General features: G+C 38.7%; 1 protein-coding gene across 1 annotated transcript in view; it reads right to left on the bottom strand.

The window, feature by feature from the left end:
- Nucleotides 1–27,159, bottom strand: part of grin3a (glutamate receptor, ionotropic, N-methyl-D-aspartate 3A) — a 150,620-nt gene that overhangs the window by 47,833 nt on the left and 75,628 nt on the right. Inside the window, exons 3-5 of the mRNA XM_030148898.1 lie at nt 21,745–22,414; nt 17,972–18,355; nt 14,767–14,912 (exon numbers count right to left, since the gene is read on the bottom strand). Of these exons, the coding sequence (XP_030004758.1) occupies nt 14,767–14,912; nt 17,972–18,355; nt 21,745–22,414 (1,200 nt within the window). The remainder of the gene's footprint in view (nt 1–14,766; nt 14,913–17,971; nt 18,356–21,744; nt 22,415–27,159) is intronic.

Here is a 27,159-nt window from a genome sequence, read left to right as displayed (position 1 = left end):
CCAGTGGTGAGAGTTGGAAAAAAAGGACTCACTATTCATAGTAACCAAATCTGTATGGTAAGATGTCATATCAGAGCCTGGAGGAGGTGACATGTTGTTTGAACCATCTGTGAAATGTAACTTACCGGATGGATTCGAGTTATTCCCAGCCCTTATTGATGTACCTGCTGGTGCTTCAAAAACTGTCAAAATCCCAATCCAGAACTCAACAAAGCACAACATTTTTCTGAATCCAAAGACTGTTTTAGGATTTATTACAGAGATCACTGAATACAAGCCAGTAAATGTTTGTTCCAGTCCTGAAAATGCAAGCAAACATACAAACAAGCCATTTTGTTGCTCTGCTCAAGTGACATGTGACAGTCAAGGTGAGGGTAAAGAGACATTAAGCACAGCTCCCTCACATCTGAGATGGCACCCAAATGTCAATTTAGACCATCTCTCACAGAGTGATCGAGAGGTGGTTCAGCAGATGCTCTATGAACAGTCTGACGTGTTTGCTCATGAGGAAGGGGACATTGGATGTATTCCTGGGTTTCAGCTAAAAATCAACACCACTGACAACACACCTGTGCAGAAAAGTTACAACTCCATTCCAAGACCACTGTATACAGAGGTGAAGGAGTATGTTTCAAAACCTTTTAAACAGGGGCTGGATCAGAAAATCAGTGTCAAGTAACTCATCGCCAGTAGTGTGTGTGCATAAAAAGGACAACACTTTACGTTTATGTGTTGATTTTCGTGAGCTGAACCGGAAGACCATACCTGACAGGCATCCGTTACCACAGATACAAGATCTACTAGACAGTCTTGGGGGTAATTCCTGGTTCTCCATATTGGACCAGGGAAGTGCTTACCATCAGGGTTTTGTTAGTGAGGAGTCAAGGCACTTAACTGCTTTTATTACACCTTGGGGTTTGTATGAGTGGGTGCAAGTCCTATTCGGTCTTACAAATGCACTGGCTGCATTCCAAAGGTGCATGGAAGGAGTATTAGAAGGGATCAGAGATGAGTGTCGCGTGCCTTACTTGGATGATGTACAATGTTATTCGAAAACCTTTGATGAGCATGTAGAACACCTCAGACAAGTTTTGTGTAAAGTTCGACAACATGGTATTAAACTTTGCCCAACCAAATGCGAACTGTTCAAAAAGCAAATATGTCACCTGGTAGACTAGTGTCAGGAGAAGGAGTCCAGGTTGACCCAAAAGACTTGGATGTTGTTATTGCTCTGAAAGACAAGAAACCTCGCACAGTCGGAGAGCTCAGAATGGTTTTCTCAGTTATTACCGATCATTTATTCAAGACTTTTCACGTCTGACGAGACCTTTGTTCGAACGCCTTCAGAGCACTAATGGAGCAAACAGTGACAACAAACCAGTACCAAAAAGGGGTAAAGGACAAACGAAGAAAGGAGACAACAACCAGCTTCCTTCTCGCACACCAATAATTTGGACCAGCGAACATAAGGATGTCGTATCAAGATGTTTGTGGACATTCTGACTAATCCTCCCATTCTAGCCTATCCCAATTTCGACCTACCCTTTGTATTGCATACAGATGCATCAAACAAAGGCTTAGGAGCTGTCTTGTATCAAAACAAGAAAACAAAAGTGATCGGCTATGGTTCCAGAACTCTCACACCTGCCGAGAAAAATTATCACTTACATTCTGGTAAACTTGAGTTTCTAGCTCTCAAGTGGGCCATCTGCAACAAGTTCCGCGACTATCTATACTACGCACTGACTTTTACCGTCTATACAGATAACAATCCCTTAACCTACGTTCTTAGTTCAGCCAGGTTGAATGCAGTGGGTCATAGGTGGGTGGGGGAGTTGGCTGACTTCCACTTTGATATTAAATATAGGCTGGGGAAAAGGAATGCAGATGCAGATACGTTGTCCAGACACCCATTAGATCTTCAGGAGCAAATTAATGAGTTCACAGAGACAGTTTTGCCAGAAGTAGTGTGTGTGTATGGGAAGGGTAGGCAGTACCCAGTACCCGCAGTAGACAGCCCAAACAATGATGTGCCTTGGATAGCTGTGTTACAACTGAGTTCTAATGACAACAATGTGCCAACTGACAGTGTTTTGAGCATCACACCTAAAGACATCAAAGCCACTCAACGGGATGATGAGTCAATTAGAGAAGTGATGTCACTCAAACTCAAAGGATGGACACCAAACAATAAAGATAAACGGATGATGAGTAAACAGACACGGAGACTACTGTTTGAGTGGAATAAGTTGGAAGTTGACGATGGACTACTGTACAGAAAAACAGAACACAACAAACAACTTGTTCTTCCTCAACAGTTAAGACCAATGGTGTTAAAGAGTTTACACAATGACATGGGTCACATAGGTTGTGATAAGGTGATACATGTGGCCCGTGAGTGTTTCTATTGGCCATATATGCAACAAGACATTGAAGATTATGTCACAAAAAAATGTCTGTGCATCGAACAAAAACGCCCAAACATTCCCCAGAGAGCTCCAATGGGATCTATCACAACCAGTGCTCCCTTTGAGTTACTCTCCATTGACTACTTACACCTTGAGCCAAGTAAAGGAGGGTACGAGTACATCCTCGTACTTATTGACCATTTCACTCGTTTCACACAAGCATACCCAACAAGGAATAAGTCAGGCAAAACAGCTGCAGAAAACATCTTTCAAGATTTTATTCCTCGTTTTGGGTACCCTGAGAAGTTGCATCCCGATCAGGAACGTGAATTTGAAAACAGTCTCTTCCAAAGATTACAACAACTATCTGGAATAGCTCACTCATGAACCACTCCATACCATCCACAGTGCAACCCAGTGGAGCGCTTAAATCGTACGTTACTCCAAATCCTTCGTACCCTACAGGAGGAAAAAAAAAGTGAATGGAAGGATCACCTACCTCAAATTGTACATGCTTACAATTGTACAAGGCACAAGTCAACAGGCTATTCTCCATTTTTCCTCTTGTATGGCAGAGCCCCAAGGTTGCCAGTAGACCTACTCTTCAGTCAAACAAATGACACTGACACACACAACCATCAAACCTACGCTAAAAAGTGGGTTGATAGGATACGTGTAGCTTACAAAATTGCTGCAGACAATAGTCAAAATTCTTCAGGCAAAGGTAAAAAGCAGTATGACAAACGCATTAAAGGTGTCACACTCCAACCAGGCGATAGGGTTCTGGTTAGGAACCTCTCTGAAAGAGGCAGTCCAGGGAAATATCGTGCATACTGGGAATCAGAAGTACATCGCGTAGTTGAGAAAGTAGGTGATGGACCAGTTTATAGACTACAAGCAGAGAGAGGCAGTAAAGTGATGTGAGTGTTACATAGAAACCTGTTGTTTCCAGTGATTGACTTACCTTTAGAAGAAGAACTGTCTGCAAAAGAAAAGACAACACAGAAAGGAAAGAAAAGAATGGAAACAAACCCTGACAAAACAGACAATGACAGCTTGGAGGAGGAAGATGAATATACATATCACTACAACCTCCGTGGCCAAATTCCATGCTACAGACTCGTACATCCTCAGCAAAATGCCTCAAACCTTCCAAACCATAACACTCAGCCACCAGCACCTGTCCTGCCAAAGCAAAATCCTCAAAATCAGCAAAAACTTTGTGCGACAGCTAGAGAATTCTGCCCGCCAGTAAGACAGGAACTAGTCACCATTCAGCAGGATGCTGAGGAGCAAATGGATGGACCAGCCTTGCTGCTGGAAGAACATCAAGGGCAAGGGATGGATGCAAGGGAGAGATGGATGGAGATAATGGAGAACAGGAAGAACTGAGAAGGTCACAGTGGAGAGGAAGACCAGTAGAGAGACTTATGATGCTCTGGGACAGCCATCGTACCAGCCTTGGACTGCAGATGTAAGACCTCTCTTACTCCCCGCACTTGTGCCAGCAGCTCAGAACTTTGCGCCATATCCATACCCCATCCAACCCCAACCTTATGCTTATAACTGGTGCACTCTCGTGAACTAAGTCACCCTAAAATGTGAAATGTCGGGAGACATTTATTTTAAGTGGGGGAGAGTGTAGAGTCTTGAAAATGTAAGACTGAGAAAAAAAAGGCACCCCTAAAAATTTTTATTTTCTTGTTGAATTATTTAATTTTCACATAATAATTCATGTGGCCCTAATGCAAACTCTTTTGAGTGGAATGCAGTCCTTACGTTGTCCAGTAGATGGCACATGCTGCGCACTGATGGAGAGTAGCTGAGGCACCACAGAGGAAGAAAACATCCTTTTGTGTGGATTAAACGGAGTTTAACACATGCGTACCCTTGCTATTCATTCACAGGTTCGTAACCACTAAAAAAATTCATCAGTGAAGTGTATTTTATCTGTGTCTGAAAGTGTGTGAAATGATAATATGTCACGTTAAGACGCAGAGAAATGATGTTTGTTTAAAGTACCCAAGTAAAATGTGAGCATGTTGAAAGCTAACCTGCTAGCTACTGGGCCAGTGTAAGAGAGCAACAGCGTGGCATGAGCCAGAGTAAACCGGTTTTTGGTGAAAGGAACCACATGAAATGAAAACTTAGAGACCATTCTGAAATATGTTTTATACAACAGGTAACTTGCTGAGTTCGTGTGTAACAAAAATGGTTTATTACCAAGTATCAGTAAGACTATTGTAAAATGTATTTAGTACTTGGCAGCCATTTGATGTATGAAGGCTACCACAGCAAGTAGCTTAAAGCATAATAGTTTAAGCATAGTTATATTATATTTCATGGGGTTATTGTTAAATAAATAACTAAATAAGAGTAGAAATATCTGTACATGTTAAGAGTCATACGGTGAAAAAGAGATTTAAAAGAGTAATTAATTTCATGACAAAGAGAATTATTAAAAAGGGTTAAAACCATAAATATGGAAAAAATCATTTGGTTTAAAAACAAGGTACATTTTATTGTATATTGTGTGTATTTTGTGGAATCTATGAAGTTGTGTTGCAATTATAAATTGGTAATAGAGTGGCTTACAAAGCTACTCTATTACCACTCTTATTGGCCAGTTGGACTTTTTTTTTTTTTTGGACCCTTTAAGGCCATTCGGTATTCGTGGAATATCTGAATTATTGAGAATATTATTTGTAAAAATGTACAGAGGAAGAAAACATCCCTTTGTGTGGATTAAACGGAGTTTAACACATGCGTGTCCTTGCTATTCATTCACAGATTTCTTCAACCTGTATGCCCTCTGAACCACAGAGGAGCAACATATACACTGGTTAAAAAAAATGTTGTTAAAATAAAACGATGTAGCAATGAAAAGTGCAAAGAATTGGACTATTTTTTTTTTGCTATTTATCAAAGGAAATAAAAACCAAGTGGGAATAAATTGTAGTGCTTTCCAGTGGTACATATTTTATGGAGCTTTTCAGAGGACAGTTTACCACATTGGCTGAAAATGGGATGTAAATGATTAAAATGAGCCTTTTCGTCTTGTGTGAACCGCATATTCCAAAGGCCGTTCCTTGTCTGTGGTTTCCCCAATACTCTTTTGGGCTACATGCCAGTAAAATTACTGCCTGTCTGCCACTTGCGGCCAATTTACTTGTATTTCTCACTCGAAGTCTGTAATACAGAGGTGTGATATTAAGCCACAGCAGTGTGAGTGAGGCTTTTACAGATCAACTCTAAAATGTTACTGACAGCCAAAGCCGACTGGGATACAAATGCAACAAAGCTCTTTTCAAGGTATATTCTGTATTTTTATTTATTTATTTATTTATTTATTTTTTATCTAGGACACGGCTTCAGATGTCAAACTATCTTCAACCTACAGGCTCTGTTCATTATCATAGGTCTGAGTAAAGTACACAGCTTATGTTCTTGGTTTTCCTTTCCATGATGTGATATTTATGTTGTGTGTCTTCTGATGAAAGTATTACCTCAACACTAAAAAACTGGCCAACCAAAATGATTAAAACATGATGCTTCTTTCTCTGAATCATCTTTTGTTCAATATGCTTGCCTTTGAGTTGGGTCTTTGCATCCTGCTGAATTAACAACAGTGCAGTGTAAACTCCCTGTGCTGAGGGTTTATTCAGTACAAGCTGAAGTGAGATGCACAGATTTAATGAAGTTGAATATGTGATGTCAAGAATATGAATACAACAGAAGCTAAAAACACTTGTCATAAATAGGTTTGCTCTTGTTCTTTGGTTACATAAAACTCATACGCATTTAATAATAAAATAATAATAAAAGGTGAATTTTACAGCTACACTCTAAGAATGTGTTAAAAATCAATACAACCATGTTTAAACTTTTACACATCAGTAGGAGAGATTTGGGATGTTGTGTTTATTTCAACACATTCCCTGAGTTAATTTGAATTCAAAGAGAACAAAAAAGTGTGAACATATGCAATCTACACATTATGGGCCGGATCTATCAAAGGTTTGCGCGTATTAAAACGTGTGCAAACTCATTGCACGCGCAAAAAAAATGTACAAACTGATTTACTAACAGTGCGCAATAAGGGTTGCGTCTTTCAAAGGTGCAAAATAGCGCATCTGCATCCAGTTAGTACGTTTGCCTCAATGAATATGCAATATGGGGCGTTTACACGCAGTTGTGCGTGTTGTGGGAGGAGAAAATGTAAATATATTAATTTAGCACTGGCAAAGTGATTTATCAAACCCGAAAGCAATTTTGCTCATAGAAACTGCGTCTATATTTACCACGTCTCAAAAGGAGGTGCAAACGGTTTGGATGCATAAGTGCGCACACATGGCTGCGGTTAGGAGACACAGAAATGATGAAACCAGATGCAGAGAACATATTTTTCACCCTCATGTGAACATTTTTGGAGTGATGGAAGAAAAAAATAACTGAGACATATGCCGCCCCCCCCCCCCCCCCCCACACACACACACTTTACAGGACGCTTTTCCACTCCTGATGATTGTGAATAAAAATACGCGCCGACGTATAGCTACAGCAGGGGTCTCAAATTCAATTTACCTGGGGGCTGCTGGAGGTAGAGTCTAGGTGAGGCTGGGCCGCATCAAGTACTCCACAACAAGAACACTTCCTCTGAACACAAACGCTTCTTCTGAACATGAACATTTCTTCAAACATGAACGTTTCTTCAGAACAGGCTTCTATTGACTACTTGTTGCTCCCAGACGTCTGGCAGCGCGTCCTCCTGCAGACATGAGCCACATTTGGCTTCAGGGAGGAAGCAGTTGAGACCCTCAGTATGTCTTGCAGATGCTCATCATGTCCAGTTCAATAATGACGTTTGACGTATTCTTTGTGCACTGCAACGTTTTCTGTGTATATCAGACCCGTCGGGGTCCTCCTGTGCTCAACAAATAAATAGTCCATCTCCCACTTCTCCTGGAATTGTCTGTGCTTGTCGCTAATCTGTCTCTCCATGGTAGGTTTTGAAAAAGCCATGACTGGGACAGGATACATTTGTATGTCACTTACTTGTCGCGTCCTCCTTCACTAATCGCGCATATGCGAGGTGCGTTCACGGGCGTCGGAATTCCGAACATCAACATTAATGAAAGGGAACGCAACAAGTAGCTATAAATAATTACTTTTTAAAATAAATTCCCCCACAAAAAATAGATCCTGTGAGAAAAAACTTGTGGGCTGCACTAACATTAACCTTTGGTATCAAGTGGGGGGCCACAAATTCACATACTGCGGCCGCCAGTTTGAGACCCCTGGGCAACAGTGTGACAAAATTATGTGCGCCTGACAGTCCTTCTATCCAAATACAACCCCCCACCCACCCCGCGCGCCGGCACGCACACACACACACACACTTTTAAAATGAAAAATAAATGAATGAATGACTGAGTCATGCAATACCTTCTATGACAAAACTCCTCCAAGGTTACATTTCCGTTCCTCTGGATCATCCAGTGCACCGTTCCCATTAGTGCTGCTTTATCCCACTGCAGTTTTTCCAGTGGATTGTCTCCAGTAGCGCACGCAAAACCCTCATTTAAATAGGGCGGTCTGCAAGACTTTGCACCTGTTGTAATTTGCGCAAGCAATCTTGGTAAATCACCCGCAAACCGTGGTCACACCCCACACGCAAAATTCTAGATTGCGCAAGCAAATTACTACAAGCAAATTGGGATCTTAGTAGATCCGGCCCTATGTGTTGTCTTTGGAGACTCACAGTGTGCTAAGCCTCAAAGACCTAGACACTGGCTACTGATCTAAAATGTTTATTAACTTTTGCTCGACTGATCCCATCAATACATGCAAATAATTCAGGTAAAATGCAGTTTCTCAGCTTGTTAGTGGCATCAGATGTGTTCAGAGACTCTGTGTGGAACATGGACACCATCATCTTCTGAAACATTGATTCACCAGTAGTAGTTTGACAAATGACAGTGGAAGGAGACACTTCTTTTCATGTTTCGTTCAAACTCATTTTTAGTTAGGGGCAATGTTCATCCCAATATGATCCCAAGTGGGCGAGACCAGTAAAATAATGCCATAATAATCTATAAATGATGCAAATTCAAAATTACATTACGAAAATGTTTACATCTCCAAAACTATCCCTTAAAAAATTTGATTAACATGAACAACCTGAAATTTAAGAAAAATAAGTACAATTTTAACAATATTATGTCTCAGTTTATCTTTTACACATGTGCATTATGACTTACAGATCACAACGGATCTACAAATACACAAAATATCAGGTTGTACACAGTTCAGGTTCACATTTTTTGTGAAAGTACAGTTTGTAAATGTAAACACTTTTATGTAATTTGACATTTTTACACTAAAGCAAAGAGAAAATTTTTAAGTTGTCAGTATTTATAGGTTAGGTTATCATTTTACTGGTCTGACCCACTTAAGATTGAATTGTTCTGTATGTGGAACCTGAACTAGTATAATTTTGACAGCCTTGATTGTAATATCTTCAGTGTCATTTTTTCATTTCACATATGATAAATGGCAGTAAATTGCTAAGTTAAATGTGAGAAACATTCATTTTGAAGACACCACAAAAATACTTCGATGTCTTTAAGGGTTAAAACATTCCTAAACCCTTCCCATACAATTTTATTTTACACTGACAGAACATGTAAACTAGAATGCTACACATAATTTGTGTAAACTGCCTACACGCTCCTTCTAAGAGTGTGGTGTCACTTTAATAAGCAAGAAAAACAAGTACTAGACTTGTCTGATGGCCTGTCTGCGCTCTTTCTTGAAGTGCTGTAATTATTTAGAAGATGAGCTGCATTTAGTAGTAGCATCTAGGTTCTACTGCTGTGGTGAAACTTCTTTATTAAACTGAGACACTGTGTTAAAAAATGCTCTGCTCAAAAAGCACTAATTTCGTATAGTATACAGAGCTGAAAGGACAGTTTCAACAGAATAAAATAGTACCATTTCTGCAGAAATGTACTGCTTTAAAATAATTATTAGACTGCCTGGGATTTTGAGTACAAATTAAAATCGCAGCCGTTCAGTTTGATCCTTTGATACTGTGTTCTTGGATTTTTATTTGTTTCTAAATTGTTTTTCTACTCTGGATGTACTTAATTAATACATTTCTTGTTACTAAGAAATTGTGTTTTGTTGTCATTGACTTAAAACCATCTTATTTTTTTTATTAAATTTGTAAAGAAATGATTTGATGTCTGTTTTGCATCACATCTGCACAAAATATAAAACCCATAATGGCTTTACAAACATCATTTATGACAAATGTTGACTTTTCATTTCTTTATGTGTTTTCGTTGCTTCACAAGCTGTAGTATAGCCTCAACATTGAACCACTGAACCAAAAAAATGTGCTCCATCTCTATAAGTATATTAACATTTTAAGTCACAGTAACTATTTACTGATTTTATATTTTAAATTTATGGTTGGACTGCAAAGATACCAGTTTAAGGAAAGAAGGCAGATTAGTATAGTGAAAATCTGCTAAAATGTGACTAAAACATAGTGTTTTCAGCTTCATTTCCTGTGGGGACAGAGTGTGGGACGACATGCAGAAAAGGCTCTGCCCCCTTACTCAAAACAAGCCTATGGCATGAGCTCCACCAGGTGAGCCACCAGGGTGCCCCATATATTTATTAATATTTAAACCAAACCACAATCTTCTCCTAATCCAACTCAAAGTGCTTTTATTGCCTTAATCTAAAAACCTTTCAAATGGGATGCAAACTGCAGTTTCTAGTCACAAAGGCTGGGGTTTTGCACCCTTCACCTCTTGCCTAATAGCAGATTATTTAGTGACAAATCATGCATAAACAGAGGCACAAATGTTGTAACTGTGCCTCTGGATGCCTCCACAGTGAATCTGAAATGAAACAATGGAGATGTGAGTGAATTGTGGAGTTTCAGCTTTAAATTAAGGGAATTAACAAAAATGTTGCATTAACCATTTAGGGATTCAAACCAATTTAAACAAGGTCCCTCCATTTTCAGAGGCTCAAAAATAATTAGACAAACTGAGATTGCCATAAATATGAGGATTATTTTTTTTATACTTGGATTAAAGTCTTTTGCAGTGAACAAAGGAATGTACCAAATTTCTGATTTGGTTTTCACTTTGTTTCCCTTTTCAGCCAAATGATGTCCTCCTTCACTTGCATTGACTCCTCTTTAGACCTCATATTAAGAATTCCACTGAATAGCTACCAAATGTAGATTCAGACCTTTATCTACTTACACCAGGCCACCAGACCATTAAGCTGCGTATCAATCAACTGTCCAATTAGTTTTAAGCCTCTTGAAGGGATTTGGTTAATACAATATTATTGTCAAATTAAAGCCGAAAGTTAAAACTTCAACTGCGTGTTGATTGCTTAATGTCCGATCCACTGCGGTGGTGTACTGAAGTAAAATTACAAAATGTGTGTCACTCTCCAAATACACAATATTGTGCAAAAGTCTTAGGCCACCTTTAGCTTTGTTGTTTTTTGAAAGGTTTAAATAAGCGGAAACATTTCTTTTCTTTGCATGCATCAAGAAAATACAAGACATATGTGCACAGTCTAAAAAGGCACACAAAAAACTGACCTAAACGTGTTCTAAAAGTTAAAATCCCTATTTAGTGTGACCTCTGACCCCATGACAAGAAGAAGCACAAATAATTAGAAACATCATAAACAGGGATGGGAATCGGTAAGAATTTAACGATTCCGATTCCATTATCGATTTTGCTTATCGATCCGATTCCTTATCAATTCTCTTATCGATTCTCATTGGGTGAGGGAATAAAAGAGTACAAACGGGTGTGTTTGCATTAACTGTCTTTTATATTTCCATTTCTGCACAGAAAATATACCATATACAGTATGTACAAATAATAGAAACAGATGACGCCAGGCCTGGTTGGGGCAGGGTGGGGGTGGGGGGGTATGTGCAGTGAAACTGAAACTAAAGACGCTTTACTAATTCCTCTATTGCCGCATGTCCACTACGTGAAAATGGTTCCGCTCGGCTCGGCTCGTCGTTGTTGTGCACCTCATTTCCTTTCCCCTACCTTTGGAAACTTGTATTTGAGGGGGGTACAACGTTTGTTGCCCGCACTGGGAACCAGAACTGGGTCCGGATGACGGCCTGGTGTTCACTCCGCCGCTAGATTCACAAGTGTCGCTAAGTAGCGAATCAAATACGTGACATTCCTGTAAATGAATCACAAATGTTTGACAAATGTGGACAAATGTTTGAGCATACTGGAGGGATTTCACCCTTTTGAGGAAATGGAAACTTTCCAAGTGTTCCAGTGGACCTGGTGTCATCTTTTTAGACCGTTTCTGCCTCAACACTTTGTTGGCTACGTTCTGACCAAAACAATGCAGCGTACGCGTGACGTCATCACGCATGCGCAATGAAGGTGGAATCGATAAGCAGAATCGTTAAGCAGGCAGGCAAACGATTCCAAGGAATTGAGCTACTGGGATCCAGTTCTCAAAAAGAACCAGTTCTCGATTCCCATCCCTAATCATAAAGCAGTTCTACTGCTACTACTATGCAAAAGTCTTATGCCACCTCTAAGTTTGTTGTTTTTGCAGGGTTGAAATGAGTATACATATTGATTTTTTATTCTCTTTTCTTCAGATACGGTAAGAAAATACAAGAATTATGTGCACAGCCTGACAAGACACAAAAAAACTGAACTAAATGGGTTCTAAAGGTTAAAGTCTGACCGCATGACAAGACAGCAGTACAAACAATTAGAAACATCTGATGTGTTGAAAGAAACCTGGTATAAAACATCAGAAAATTAATGCAATAAATCTCATATTGTTTGAACAAAAGGGTTAAAGACATATTAAGCGCAAAGGGAGGTCACAAAAAATATGACCACTATGGTTTATAAAAGCTGTTTTTAATGAAATCTTTGTTTTTCCTGCTGTGCATACTCACATATCAGATTGGATCTTAAAGACCCAGAGCTACTTTTGTGGCAGTTCCAAAATATTTTTTTTCTCTATATTTAAAGTTTGTTAAAGCAGCATATGACTTTCATCCCAATTTTTTTTTTCAAATTTGTAAAAACCCAAGTGATAGCCTAATTATCACTAATCCATTAGTTTTTCTAGTTAGGCTATCACTCGGGTTTTACAAATATAAAAAAAAAAAAAAAAATTGATGAAAGTCATACGCTGCTTTAAGGGAATTACTACCATTTATTATAATATTATCCTCTGTATTTTGCGTTTTTCAGTGTAAATCACGTATTTTCCTATATTTCATTTACGGATCATGTAGATGTTCAAATAAGCTCAGATCAAAGTTGAGGGTTATATCACAAATGGAGAAAACTGAGGAAAAAGTGACTTTTTCAGCAAAGATATAAATGACTGAATATAAAACGAACGCCATGACGCCATGGGTTTTACTGGTGAATCGATGTCGTAGAAGATGATGGTGTTTCCGCATTCACTATGGAGCCTCTGTACATCCAAATGGGTCATATCTGATGATCATGAAAAGATGACAAACTGCATTGTACACCAATTATTTACATGTATCGATAGGTTTAGTGCAGTGGTTCTTAACCTGGGTTCGATCGAACTCTAGGGGTTCGGTGAGTCAGTCTCAGGGGTTCGGCGGAGGTCAAGACACACACTCGACTCATTAGTCGGGTGTGTGTGTCGGGCTAGGTCCGTATATGTAAACAAACGACTTCGGAGACTCTTTCTCTGATTGACATCCAATATACACGGTGTATTGTTGTTGCTTATAGCACTACAACACATCCAGAAGTGTTTATAATCTCTTCCACTCGTCTGACGATGAATTATTTTAATATTTTCCACATCGTTGTTATGACTTTTGCTACTTCCTGTTAACCACGGAGGCAGCCATGTGTAGCGTTTGTTTACATTTTTCGGTCACCGCACTGGTCAGTTACAATCATGTGATGACCGACACACCGTTGCGGATGGAGAAATCGTATTACGCTAAAGCCGAGCTAGTGCCGTAATAAAACCAAGGTGAAGCCATGCATTTCTGAACTGGTCTCTCAAAGGCAACAGCAGAAGTCAGACTGATTTGCAATAAATATTCATTATTATTGTAGCCTGATGGAAATTAGGTGATGGGTGTGTGTTAAAATGTTAAAAATGGTAAATAGCATAAATACAATAAGTTCATTATTGGAATACATAAGGTTAAAAATTAAAACCATTTCAGTGTGGTAGTATTAAAAAAGGTCATGTCTTTGTGAAAAGGTATGTAATTTGTTGTGAGTTCATGCACTATATTGGTTTTGTTCTTTGAACACAGTGATGTTAATGCACGGTTCATTTTGTGCACCAGTAAAACATATACCTGTGTCCTGAATTTGAAAAAAAATCATATTTTATTTTTTAATAAAGAAGGGTTTGGTGAATGCGCATATGAAATTGGTGGGGTTCAGTACCTCCAACAAGGTTAAGAACCACTGGTTTAGTGGTTCATAAGTTATTAAACACTGTAGCTCAGTAGATGCTTTTGGTTGCCAGTGGATGTTTGGGTCTTTATGGGTTAATACAGAGACTGACAAATGTGTGATCGTTACAACATCATTAAACCAACAAACCTAATGTTGGCCAAAGACTTTTGCACAGAATTATATATGGACCTGACAGTATGTCTGATCATAGTAATAAGTTGAATCTTTTTGTGTTAGTTTACGGAATTGAGTTTAAAGTGATTATTTTGAGTGATTACTAATTCCCACTTTCTCTGGGGAAGTAAACCTGAGTAATTCCAGTTGCACTGTGTCACCCTTGTATGCTGTCTTGTTCCTCACTTGTAATTTTCTTGAGACTACATTTTTCTTTAAACCCTCTAATCAGCATTTTATAAGCTCAGTGAAAAATCTTGTTTCATCCATTCAAATTGTGTCCTATCTGGCCCAGGCCTGCATTCCAGCTGCCTTTTCTCACTATATTCTGCTATGCTCCGCAGGGATGCCGGTTGAATATTGAAGCAGCTTAGCATGACAGCAATGGCAGGGCAAGGAGGAGGGCAAGATCAGAATGTCAACAGGCAGCCTTGCAGAGGGAAATGACAGCAGCAGGGATGGGACTTCTTTCTATATGGACATGCTTTGCTCAAACATAAAGTTGCTTTTGTTGTCCCATTGAGAGATGTTGTCAGACATTTTCAGCAGATGATGACAGGAAAAGATAGCAGGTTGAAAAGATGAAAGAGAAGGACTGTGGAATCTGGTTCAGCATGTTCAGAGAGCTTCATATATGATACCGCAATATATGTCACTTCATGTTAAGTATGATGTTGTCTTACTTGAGATTATGTATTCCATCTGGTGTCGCTGGGACGTTGTATCTTCTCATGTACTCATGCATTTCAGGGAAACTCTTTTTGACATAGTCCTCTGCACTGCTTTCTCTCACTGTAGCAAATCGGAATCCCTGAGAGGGATGGTGCAACTGTGGGTGAGAAAAAAACAAACAAAAAAAAAACACGCTATTACCTTTAGAACACTGAAAATATTACCACTGATAAGCATTGACCAATTCTCACTTTTCACAGGGTACTTCAGTTCTAAAATGTAGACAAAATCTGTATTGCTTTTCTTGTCTTTTCTTTCATTTTCTCATGTGCTTGACTGGAACATATATTTTTTTCCTAAATTGGCCTCAGAAAAGTTCCTTAAATAAATAAATAAATAATCACACACACACACACACACACACACACACATACCTACACACACACACACACACACACACACACACACACACACACACACACACACACACACACACACACACACACACACACACAAACAAATATTTGCTAGGGTTTTACAGGCTCCACTTCTCTCAAAAGCAGCCCTCTGCAATCCAGAATAGATACTTAACCTTGCTCTTCTGTTTCATAATGTGAATGCAGCATCAAAGCTTTCAGAAAGAACCTTCATAACAGTCTGTATTCATATGGAGCCCTGACTCATATGTTAATAGAAACCAAGTAACCGTGGCTTCTCAAAGACAAACACCTAAATGCCTTCAATCAGAAACTACTGTGCATTACATGAACAAACTATTGTCTTTGTAGAAAGTAACAGCAACAGTACATTTTTTCTCAAGTATTGTGTGTATACTTTAGTTGAGTATTTCCATTTTATGCTGCTTTATTTTAATTCTACTTTTGTGAGCTTTAATTTCAAGTTACTTTTATGATGAGCATTTTGCACAAAGGATAATATCACAGCCTTCAGAAACAAACACATTGTTAAAGATTAAACCTGTTGTTGTCAACCTTTATGGCTTCTGGCATCTTAAAAGAATCCGTATTTCGCTGGCTCACATTTCAGATGCATCCACCAAGGAGTATTTTTCCACTCCTAAAATTATCAGATATCTCAACAAAAATCTGAGATTTGAGTAGAAGTCCAAAAAATAAATAAAAATAATGTCCTTCCAATTCATTTAATAACATGAGAAGCCTTCAGATTGATTGATTGATTGATTCAAATCTAGATATAAAATATGGACTAAGACATTAAGACACATCACACCTGCAGCTCACTGGACTTCCCTTTTCTGTTGATTTGAATTATCATAAAAGTGTTCATATCAATTGTCAATAACTGTCACAATAAATGGCAATCAGTATTTCTGCTAAGTATAAAGGCTGGCTTTCTCTCGTAAGTGAGAGTTGGAGAAACCAGACAGTTACCAACATGTCTGTGGTGAGTGTTCTACATGTATGGTTTATTTTAAATATTCATAAAAATTCAACTGTTTGCTCAAAAGGAACATTTTCATAATGCTCTTATAGAACATCCATCCATCCATCCATCCATTTTCTTCCGCTTATCAGGGGCCGGGTTGCAGAGGCAACAGTCAAAGCAGGGATGCCCAGACTTCCCTCTACCCAGACACCTCCTCTAGCTCCTCCGGGGGGATCCAGAGGCGTTCCCTGGCCAGCTAAGAGACATAGTCTCTCCAGCATGTCCTAGGTCTTCCCCAAGGCCTCCTCCCAGCAGGACATGCCCAGAGCACCTCCCCAGGGAGGCGTCCAGGAGGCATCCGAAACAGGTGCACAAGCCGCCTCAGCTGGCTCCTCTCAATGTGCAGGAGCAGCGGCTCTACTCTGAGCTCCTCCCTGGTGACTGAGCTCCTCCTCCTATCCCTAAGGGTTCACCCAGCCACCCTAAGGAGGAAACTCATGTCGACCGCTTGTATCCCGAATCTTGTCCTTTCGGTCATGACCCAAAGCTCATGACCATAGGTGAGGGTAGAAATGTAGACTGACAGGAAATCGAGGGCTTCACCTTTCGGCTCAGCTCCTTCTTTACCACGACAGATCAATACAACGTCTGCATCACTGCAGACGCTGCATCGATCTGCCTGTCAATCCATCCTTTCCTCACTCGTGAAAGACCCCGAGACACTTGAACTCCTCTACTTGGGGCAAGGAGGGCAAGCCACCTTTTTTTCCGGTCGAGAACCATGGCCTCAGATTTGGAGATGCTGATCCTCATCCCACTCACTTCATACTTGGCTGCAAACCACTCCAGTGCACGCTGAAGGTGCAGGTTTGATTTGGCCAACAGGACAACATCATCCGCAAAAAGAAGAGATGACATCCCGTGGTCCCCAGACCGAACCCCCTCCGGCCCCTGGCTGCGACTAGAAATTCTTTACATAAAAATTATGAACAGAACCGGCGACAAAGGGCAGTCCTGCCGAAGTCCAACATGCACCATGCTGAAGGTCCAGACATTGACATTTATTGCCACATATATATTATATTATAACATTTGTCAGTGTTGTATTGTATTGGAGTTCAGCTCCCTGTTAGCAATAAAGCACCTGAATTCAATACATCCCAGTAGTTTTGTTTATACAGTGTATAGTCCTAATTCCATTTTTAGCTGCTCTGACAGTTACACAGTATGTCACAGTGCCAGTTTTAATAATTCAGTGATGTCATATATAATTATATATCTGTCAGCAGGGACCAAACCAGTACTTTTGTTCTAATATTTTAACATTTTACATTTTGCTGTAGGATTTTGCATGCAGGACTTTTTACTCATTACTGTGCAGGTAAAAAAAGAAACTGAATATAGTATACCTTCATTTATTTATTTTAGTATAATCATGATTTGCCATTAATCTAAGTAAACCTTGAATGATCAGAATGTGTTTTTTGCTTTAATTTCATGCAATGTTACACTCTCCATATTATTATTATTTTTTAATTCATTGGCTGACAGGCCATAAGCATTGTGTCCTCATAGTCACCTTCATTAACAATTTCTTCAAACATCTTCTGGGACTAAACTACTGATTGGATTCAGTGAAAGCGCCACCCACTTCTATTGGGAGAATGATCCCCTGCATCAAGACCACAGGGTTCTAACATAGCAGCAGAACCTGACAACCTCACAAATCCAACTTGATATTGATTCTTGATAGAACATACCGGTGAGATACAGGGACATTGATTCCTTATTTTTTAGTTTTTTTTTTACCTTTGGGTCATGTATGCCTGACAGTTGTTCATATGTCTTCTCTCCCACCATAACAGCAGCCAGGTTTGCAGTGTAGGTGGACAAACAGAAGAGACAGAAGATGGCCCATAGATTCATTAGTAGACGACCGGTCCAACACTTTGGGGGCTTGATGGCCACTGTTCGGCCAAACAGAATAGCGTAGCAGACGTTGAGTGCTGAGGAGAAGGAAAACACCCGGTCGCGGTTTCGTCCACGGGGGGTCATACCGAACGGACTGTGCCACTCGTACAACGTCAGGAAAACAGCAGTGACATGGAGGGAGACAAAGATGCCGAGCCACATGGACCAGTGGAGGGGCCACATGAAGGCCCCGATGGGTGCAGCAGTGTCACGGGTACGAACCTGGAAAGGGGTTGGAAAGGTTTAGATAAAAATCTGCAGATTGATCATAAACAGATGAAACTCCAGGAAGGAAAAGCAGTCAGTTGAGATGCATTAGTGTAACCAGTATGTTTGTCCTGATGTGATTTTTAAGGCAAAGTAATCAATCTGTTGCTGTTTGTTGCATCATACACCGACTTTCAGTATGAGATCAACCCATACAGACCTAGTGCTACTTTTGTGGCAGTTCCCAAATGCATTTTTCTCTCTATTTAACCTTTCTTAAGTGATTTATCACCATTTATTAAAGCATTATACTCTGTATTTTGCATCTTTCAGTGTAAATCATATTTTTCCCTATATTTAGTTTACTTGATTATGTAGCTGTTCATGAAAACTCAGAGTAAATTCAAAGGTTAATATTTTACAACAGGAAAAAACTGAATATAAAAACAAGCATCTACAACTTCTGTCATTTATCAAACTCCATGGGTTTTACTGGTGAACCAGTGTTGTAGAAGATGAAGGTGTTTCCATGAGCAATACAGAGCCTCTGAACATCCACATGGGTTGTCATTGGTATCTGATGACCATGAAAGGTGGTTGTTTGGGTCTTTATGGGTTAAGGTAAATAAAGTCAAGATAAATCCATGAAGTACTCAAATACAAGCATGTTTTTGGGCTGGAAGAAACTGAAAAACAAATGGGAATTTCAAGAATTCAAAACACTAGCACATGCATAAAAATAGGAATATGTTTGGATAAGAACAAATTAATGTTTTCAAAATGCCATTAGCCATGTACTACAAATACAAGTCTGTCTCATGAATGTAGTTGTTTTAGAAATGTTGTTAAATGTGGACATCATTTCAAAATAAACATAACATAGCCAGTAGGGCTGGGTATCATGGCCAATTTCCTTAATTGATTCGATTTCGATTCATCAGGCTCTGAATTGATTAATCTCGATTCGATTTGATTTGATCCGATCCGATATCGATTCGATTCAGTATTAATTGATGAATTCAGATTCATTTAGTGATACTAAAGTACAATTTTGAGCTGTAGTCTGATTATCTGACTACCGCAGTTACGCAACACATCAGTACTGGTATCAATATTGATATGACATTTCAGCAGTAAATCTGCTCTTAAATAATGAATGAGACAGAAACATTGCTGTGGGTGGGTGGGTGGGTGGGGGTAGCAATCCATGATTGTCGCTTTACTGTTCCTCTAACTCCACAGTAACTGATAGTATCACTAATGGCTGAGTGTGGATCCAAGTTAATATTCCTGGAACGATCAGCTTCCGCGACTCGCCTCCGAGAGCCTCTGCCACCCAGATGCAAAATTTAAATGAAATCGATCTAAAATTGATCAAATCAATTTTTTTTACCTAGCCCTAATAGCCAGCTCACAAAAGTACAATGACTTTATAATGGGCAAAACAGTCATTATCATAGTGCAAAAGTATGCTTTTTTTCTGCCATTTTAGTCTGTTTTAAAGCCACCTGGAACTGAATTTAAGACCTACTTCACAATGGGTTCGATGTATTGCTGACATTTCAAAGTCTCAACACCAGGGGTAAGACATATTCCAGAACGCACTTAAGCCCAAAACCACCAACAACTCAATGTCATGTATCCACAGACTGTATCACTCACTGAATAAAATATAAAACATTGTTTACACACATCTGTAATACAGTATCATCAAGTTTTCTTCTTCAAACTAAAATTCAGTCAATCAAAATAACACTTTGTCGTATAATCTTCATGTGCTGCATCAGCTGATAGTTTGCTGATAGTATAGCTCTGTTAACTTAGCTCTGTTTTTAGACAGAAAACAGCCATATTAAAACCACAAATCACCTCAGATTTCTGTATGGTTTGTGATGTAGCAGCACTAAAGATCTGTTTGGAATCATCAAAACAAGATCAGAACTGTCACAGTTTAGTCTGAATGAAAGATAATAACATCACATAATAACTTTATACCTATATAAAACTTGAATCAAACTCACCTGTGTAGAAGAAACGCTACCATTTCAGCATCAAACTCCATTTATTTAATTTAGCGCTGTGTTCAGTGGTGAAAACAACAACAGTGCAGCTTTTACCACTTTCTTTGACTCTACAGAGTGTATATAAAAAAACCCCAAAACAATACATTTTGAAAAATTACCCCCAGTTCCGCATTTGATAATTTTTGAAATTTTCTGGACATCGGTAGGTAGGGGATTGGTAGATATTTGTCCAAATTTACAGACCCAGGTTTTCATGCATGAGTGAGCAGGGGCGAATTGTGCAATCCAAGTCAAAACTGGTTTGCGTGAGGTAGCGGTGAGATTTAAATCCAATCCAATTTAAATCCACATCCATAAAAGAAAATTTGGACAATTATGAAATGCTGAACTGGGGGTAATTTTTTAAAATGTATAGTTTTTTTTTTTTTTTTTGTTTTTTTTTAACACCCTGTAGATGTTGTTTCTAGGCAGTTCTCATCCCATCTAGTTACTTCCTGATGCTTTGGTCAAAGGCCCCAGGCATACCTTCAGATTTCTTTATTCTAAACACTAATGTCAATTTTAGGTAATTTAGAATAGAATTACTAGATATAGCCCCTATAAGCAAAACTGAGGAGAAAAAAAACATTGATAAATTGGAGTTTGAAACAATTCACCCCATTTTATTGCAGTGTCAAATTTTTACTGTTATGATATTATCAGCTGTTTCTTCCTGTGTTGCATTAATGTAATTTGTTGAATTATTTTATAGTACTTCTTACTATTTCTCAGACTGGGTGATTGATTCAAGACATATTGTTAGCAATGATGGCCTTTTTTCAGGTTAGTACACTTTTAAAATGCTTAAAGGATCAGTTGGAACCCTGTTAGTGCATTTGGAGAAAAAATGTGTTGCTCAGTGAAAGATAGACGAAGATAGAAGAGGAAAAAATGGGGTAAATAATTGAAAAGAACAACCAGTGAGAAAAAAAACAAAAACAAAACTAAACAAAACAAAAAAACCCAAACAAACCTGAAATATCTCTCAGTATAGCAGAAAAAAGGAAGAGTAAAGAGTGATTTCTCCCATCTGTACAGCTGTCAGCTAGTGAGACTAGATATAATAATTGCAGTAATAGGGTCACTCCACAAAGCTGTCCACTCACCAGTCCAGCCTCATATGGGGAAATGCATTAGAATCCAACAAGGTAAAGCTTTCAGTAATAAAACTCTGCCATACTGATACTAGCCACCAGCATACCAAGCAGAGAGAGTTGAGGTGAGGTCAATGACTTTGAGAAGGGGAGGATGGACCAAAGTGTAACAGAACAGAGGGGAAGAAGGAAAAACTGATGAAAAAAAAGTGGTGAAAATAGAAGGAAAAAATACTGGTGTACTGACCAGAATTCCAAGACTGGTGGAGAAGAAGGGAGATGTGAAGTCAATTACTTGACTTCGGGCTGAATTAATGCTAAAAGATGTCACAGCCATGTGGGCAGCACCACTGAGAAGGTCTCCAACCAATCCTGTCCAGCGACCATTCTTGTATCCCCCATACTTCCCATCGCCAACAATATAGAGGTCAAAAGTAAAGCCCATGTCCTCAGCGAGCTTCTCTAGCAGGTCAATGCAGTAACCATAGCAGCATTTCTTCAGCTCTGTCGGAACAGATCCATTAGGTCCTGCAAGGTTCTGGAAGAGTCCCTCTAAAACTGAGGATTCATTGGTGAGTGGATCAAGGCACAGCTGGCCTGCAGGACACATCCCATCCCCATCCACCTCACGGGTAAACACAAACGGGTGCTCCACTAGTGTAACCACCCGCATGTGGAGTCGTGTGGGTCGGCGCCAGTCTCCCCCACTCCCAGAACCATGATGGCTTGGCCAGGCCCCCTGGTCCATCAGGACTCTCCCCCGGCGCCAGCGTCCCAGACGAGTCCAGGTTGGCTGGCCTAAGGGGTCCAGCTGGAGGGACCAGATGTAGTGATGGGCCTCAGAGATGACATTCTGGCTGAGAGTGTCTTTGGATATAAAACCACTCTGGCCCTCAAATGATGTGTTGGAAAGAAATCTGATCGAAAAGAGAAAGGAAGAACAGAACAGGATTAGAGGAGGATTTTTATCTTCTTACAATACAGTTTCCTTTGAACAGATTCTATGATTTTCTCCAGAAAATAAATTCATAAGGTTTTGCCTCTGAATGGTTGAACAGTAACACTGCTTCATGAAGCTCTGTTTGAAACCATACCACTTGTAGCCAATGCATTTACAGAGTGAGCCAAAGTAAATACACATCCTGTGCTTCATGCTCAGTTTGTAATTTTATAGCACACTTTTATGGCAAAACATAACTCACAGCTTAAAGCTCAGTTTCATCGCATATGATGTGGACGAAGTCTTATATCCCCACTTGTACTGAAAAGGAGATTCAGCCTGTTTTTTTTTTTTTTTAATTCATTTTTTACTGAGAATATTTTTTTTCATTCAGTGCACTTCCATTTTTTGAGTGTGGGAGCATTTGGAGGAGAAAAATCCCACTATTTGTGTAAATAGTGTTTTGTGTTCAGAAAGGATAGCCATACTTAGCGCATTTGAATGCCAGAGTGAATGTGTACACAGAGAAAAACCTGGTACTTTGTGTATTTCTTAAATGGCTGGTGTATTATAAATTGCTGCAAAAATGTAATTTTAAACAGGAGAATGTCAGCTTTGGAAGAATTGTCAGCTTTTTTTGCTGTTTTGGTGGGAGGTGTGTAGAGTGGCTATGAATTAGTGTGAGAAGAGCATAAAGTTTCACAGTACCCAAGAAATCTGGGGAAAAACAGCCATAAAGTATTGTTTGCAGAGGTGAGCGTTACATTAGATGTGAGGTGACTCATCTGTGTGATACATGTTATCTTACACCCTGCATTATTAGTATATATAGTATATTATTATGACTAATTATTTCAGGGTTTTTGTACACAATTAAAACACTCATAAAACAGTCCTACCGTACTAAAAGTCTTATGCCGCCTCTAAGTTTGTTGTTTTTGCAGGGGTGAAATGAGCATACATATTTATTTCTCATTCTCTTTTCTTCAGATGCAGCAAGAAAATACAGGAATTAAGTGCACAGCCCTACAAGACACACAAAAAAGTAAACTATATCTGTTCTAAAGTTTAGTGTGACCCTTGACCTCATGACAAGAAGCAGCACATACAAATTACATATATCTGACGTGTTAAATGAAACCTGGAATAAAACATCAGAAAATGAATGTAATAAATCTGATATTGTCTGAACAAAAGGGTTAAAGGCATGTTGAGTGCAAAGGGAGGTCAGACTAGATACCACCACTTTGAAACTTTAGTTTTTACTGCTGTACATACTTCGCGTATATCCTGATTGGATCTGAATACAAAGACTAAGAAATGCATATGTGTGGTCATTAGAACTTTACTAAGCCAACAAACCTAATGTTGGTTGAGAACTTTTGCACGGTATACTGGATTAACCCTTTTTCTTCCTGTTTTAAAGCATGCCACCAAACTTCATCAGAAACAATTGAGCATGCAGGAATCATACATACACAGATTTGACCAAACAATTTAATAACTTTTGTGGCTTTAATAAATACTTAAGATTAGCTTGAATTTTGCTTTGTGAAATATTAATAGTGATGATGAACATGTAATTTGCTTCAGGAAAACACGGGGAAAAAAAGCAAGTAGTTATTGTTTTAATCATTTTGAATGTCTGCACTTGATATGGTGATTAAATCTTGCCTGAATGATGACAGAACTGGACCAATATGCTTATTTGCACGAGTGCATTCCATTCAATCTATTTCTAAATAGTGTGATGCACTGAAGAATATTTTAAAGCAGCAGCTCACTGGCCAGGGGGAGTGCACAACTCTGTAGTCCTACACAGCACTTCAGTGGGTGTGAGGCTGAATCAAGGTACTATGGAGATGTGTCACAATTCCCTAAGTTTGCATTCCCTTCTTAAGAACCATCAGACACAGCAGGAAGTGACCTATAACCTGAATCTGATGTACATTTGTTCAGTGGTGGTGTACATTATCAGTATATTGAAAGGCTACAAACTACTAGTACGCTGCAGTGTGAAAGTAATGAAAAAATTAGTATCGGATTATCACTTTATCACTTAGAAGGAATGTCTTGTTTTTGTTATTAAGAAGGAGTCTTCTCACCTCCTCAGCAGCTTCTTACAACACTGTCCAAATGTATGTTTTTCATAAGAGTTGATATTTTACTGTCTCAAAGGGAAACGTGTGTTAATCCACAATAGTTGTCTTATTGTACAGTCGTTTTGAGGTCAAACTATCCTCTTTTTATACATTATTCCCTCTGCACATTAATTTCACTGTGACCTCTTGTTATGCTTTATGCTTGTCCAGACCATATTTTTACCTCCGCCAAGGAGGTTATGTTTTTGCCAGGGTTTGTTTGTTTGTTTGTCTGTTTGTCTGTCCATTAGTGTGCAACATAACTCAAAAAGTTATGGACAGATTTTGATGAAATTTTCAGGGTTTGTTGGAAATGGGATAAGGAAGAAATGATTAAATTTTGGTGGTGATCGGGGGTGGGAGGGCCCACAGGGGGGGGGGGCGCAGACCAGAAAATTTAATCAAAATCTGTCCATAACTTTTTGAGTTATGTTGCACACTAACGGACAGACAAACAGACAGACAGAGAAACAAACCCTGGCAAAAACATAACCTCATTGGCCACTGATCAGCCTTGGCGGAGGTCTGCGCTCTCCGAGTGCTTCTAGTTCATGTTTTTTTTTTTTTTTTTTCCTTACCGTCCTTTTTTTGTGTCTTTTTTCTGCCTGTTGGCATTTTCCTTTTCATTTTTCCCTTCTTTTGTCTGAGTTAATGTAACCTGTCAATTTGCAGTAAGTGGCTTGTTGGTTTGTGATCTGTATAAGTCTCAAGCCCTTTACATAGACTGGGTTGTTTTCTCATGCAAATTGCATATTTCCTTGCTCTTCCATCTATAATCAAACTTCATTCGTCAACATATTCAGGTGGGCAACAACAGATGAGGCTTTAGATTAACTTTTCATAAATGCAACATAAGTACTTAATTTAGACTACAAGAGAAAACCTGTCTTAAATAAACTTTAAAATAAAAAAAAAAAACAGTGTTCCCACCTCTCTTTTCTTAATGCACATCCACACCCAAAGTACAACTAGTGAATTTCAACAGCGTGACACTGACAGCATCTGATAATTTCTTCTCAAAAAAACAAAGCGGTGTCACAGACAGATAATCACAGAAAACAAGCAGAGTTCCCCGGTGACTGCCCTCGACTCCTAACATCCTCCGAAACAAGACAAGGCCAATTGTATGAACGTATTAATCTCAGCCTTAAGGCAGATACAAAGACAGGCTAGTTTGTATATTTACCTCCATGGATGGAGATGCTGAAAGTGAGAGACACACTGAGGTAAAATGGAAAAGGACTTAGAACCTGAAGCTGTGATACTAAACTTAAAACAGGCCAAATCAGGCCAACAAGGCTACCGACCATTTCTTAATTCACAATGAAATACATTGATTCAAACTGGGGATCAATTTAACTTTTTCAATTGTGACCAAAGCATTTAATACTAAATCCATTTTCTACTAAATAGAAACTTAACTGGAGTAACACATCTGATTTATATAGGCCTAGTGTCAAACTTTTCCTAGTATAATTCAAATAATAAGTTAAATTAAAAATTCAAGATATTTTGCCTCTAATCCATACCTAAATGGAAAAGCATATGAGAGTAGAACTTCAAACCCAAGATGTATATATTATGCAATCTGAATGAGAAAAGTCTGGATGATGTAAGAAATCCAAATAAAGAAAGAAAGCAGTAATAATAAAATTAACTTTTGTACAGTGTAATGGGTTTTTGTACCAAATGACTACATTCCCCTATTTCAAATCCCCTTGTCAGTTCATTCTTTTAATGCATTACTCACCCTAAACTACCCCCATTCCAAGTTTTCCTGAACCGATTGAAGGCCTAAATAGATGTATATTTAAAAAATCAACTGAAGTTGACTAGACAAAACATGAAGTATCATGCCGTATACTATCTGCTATACAATATGAGTAAATTGTAATATCAGATCTTTCTTTTTCTACTTTGAATTTTTAATATCATCCCAACTTTTTCTGATTTTATTTGATCTTCTACTTTCTGAAATGCCTTAACATACAGTATAGATAAACAGATCATACACTACATCACTTCAAACATGGCTATAAATGTATTTTTGTTCTTGTCTATTATATACTGAATTCAAATTATTTAATTATAGTAACCAGGACATGCTTTATGCCATTATTCATTCATATCACTGAGAACATTTTGTCAACTGGACCGATATGGAATTTCCTCTGAGTCAAACCCTAGGAGATCTAGACGGCTTTCATGGATAGCCTATGACTACATAAATGTATTGAACTATCATATAAAACATGCATAAAATGAATCTGTAAATCCCTAAAAAATATAGAATGTATAGGTAAGACAGAAGAAAAACAAAACATGAAGTAAATAAAAGATAATAAAAGACCTAACTAGAAGAAGGGTGAACCATCCTCTCCGCAGCTGATCTTTGGTTGATTAAATTTACATTTTATGCATTTTGGCAGACACTTTTTTCCAAAGCGACTTACAGGGGAAAACCAATCAAATCAAATCAATCAAATTTTATTTATGTAGCGCCAGATCACAACAAAAGTTATCTCATGACACTTTATATATAGAGTTGGTCAAAACCAGACTCTAAGCCAGTTCACAGAAA

This window comes from Sphaeramia orbicularis, chromosome 12 (genome assembly GCF_902148855.1).
Source record: "Sphaeramia orbicularis chromosome 12, fSphaOr1.1, whole genome shotgun sequence".
Taxonomy (NCBI): domain Eukaryota; kingdom Metazoa; phylum Chordata; class Actinopteri; order Kurtiformes; family Apogonidae; genus Sphaeramia; species Sphaeramia orbicularis.
Note: the sequence above shows the minus strand (reverse complement) of the source record. Positions and strands in the feature narration are given on the sequence as shown.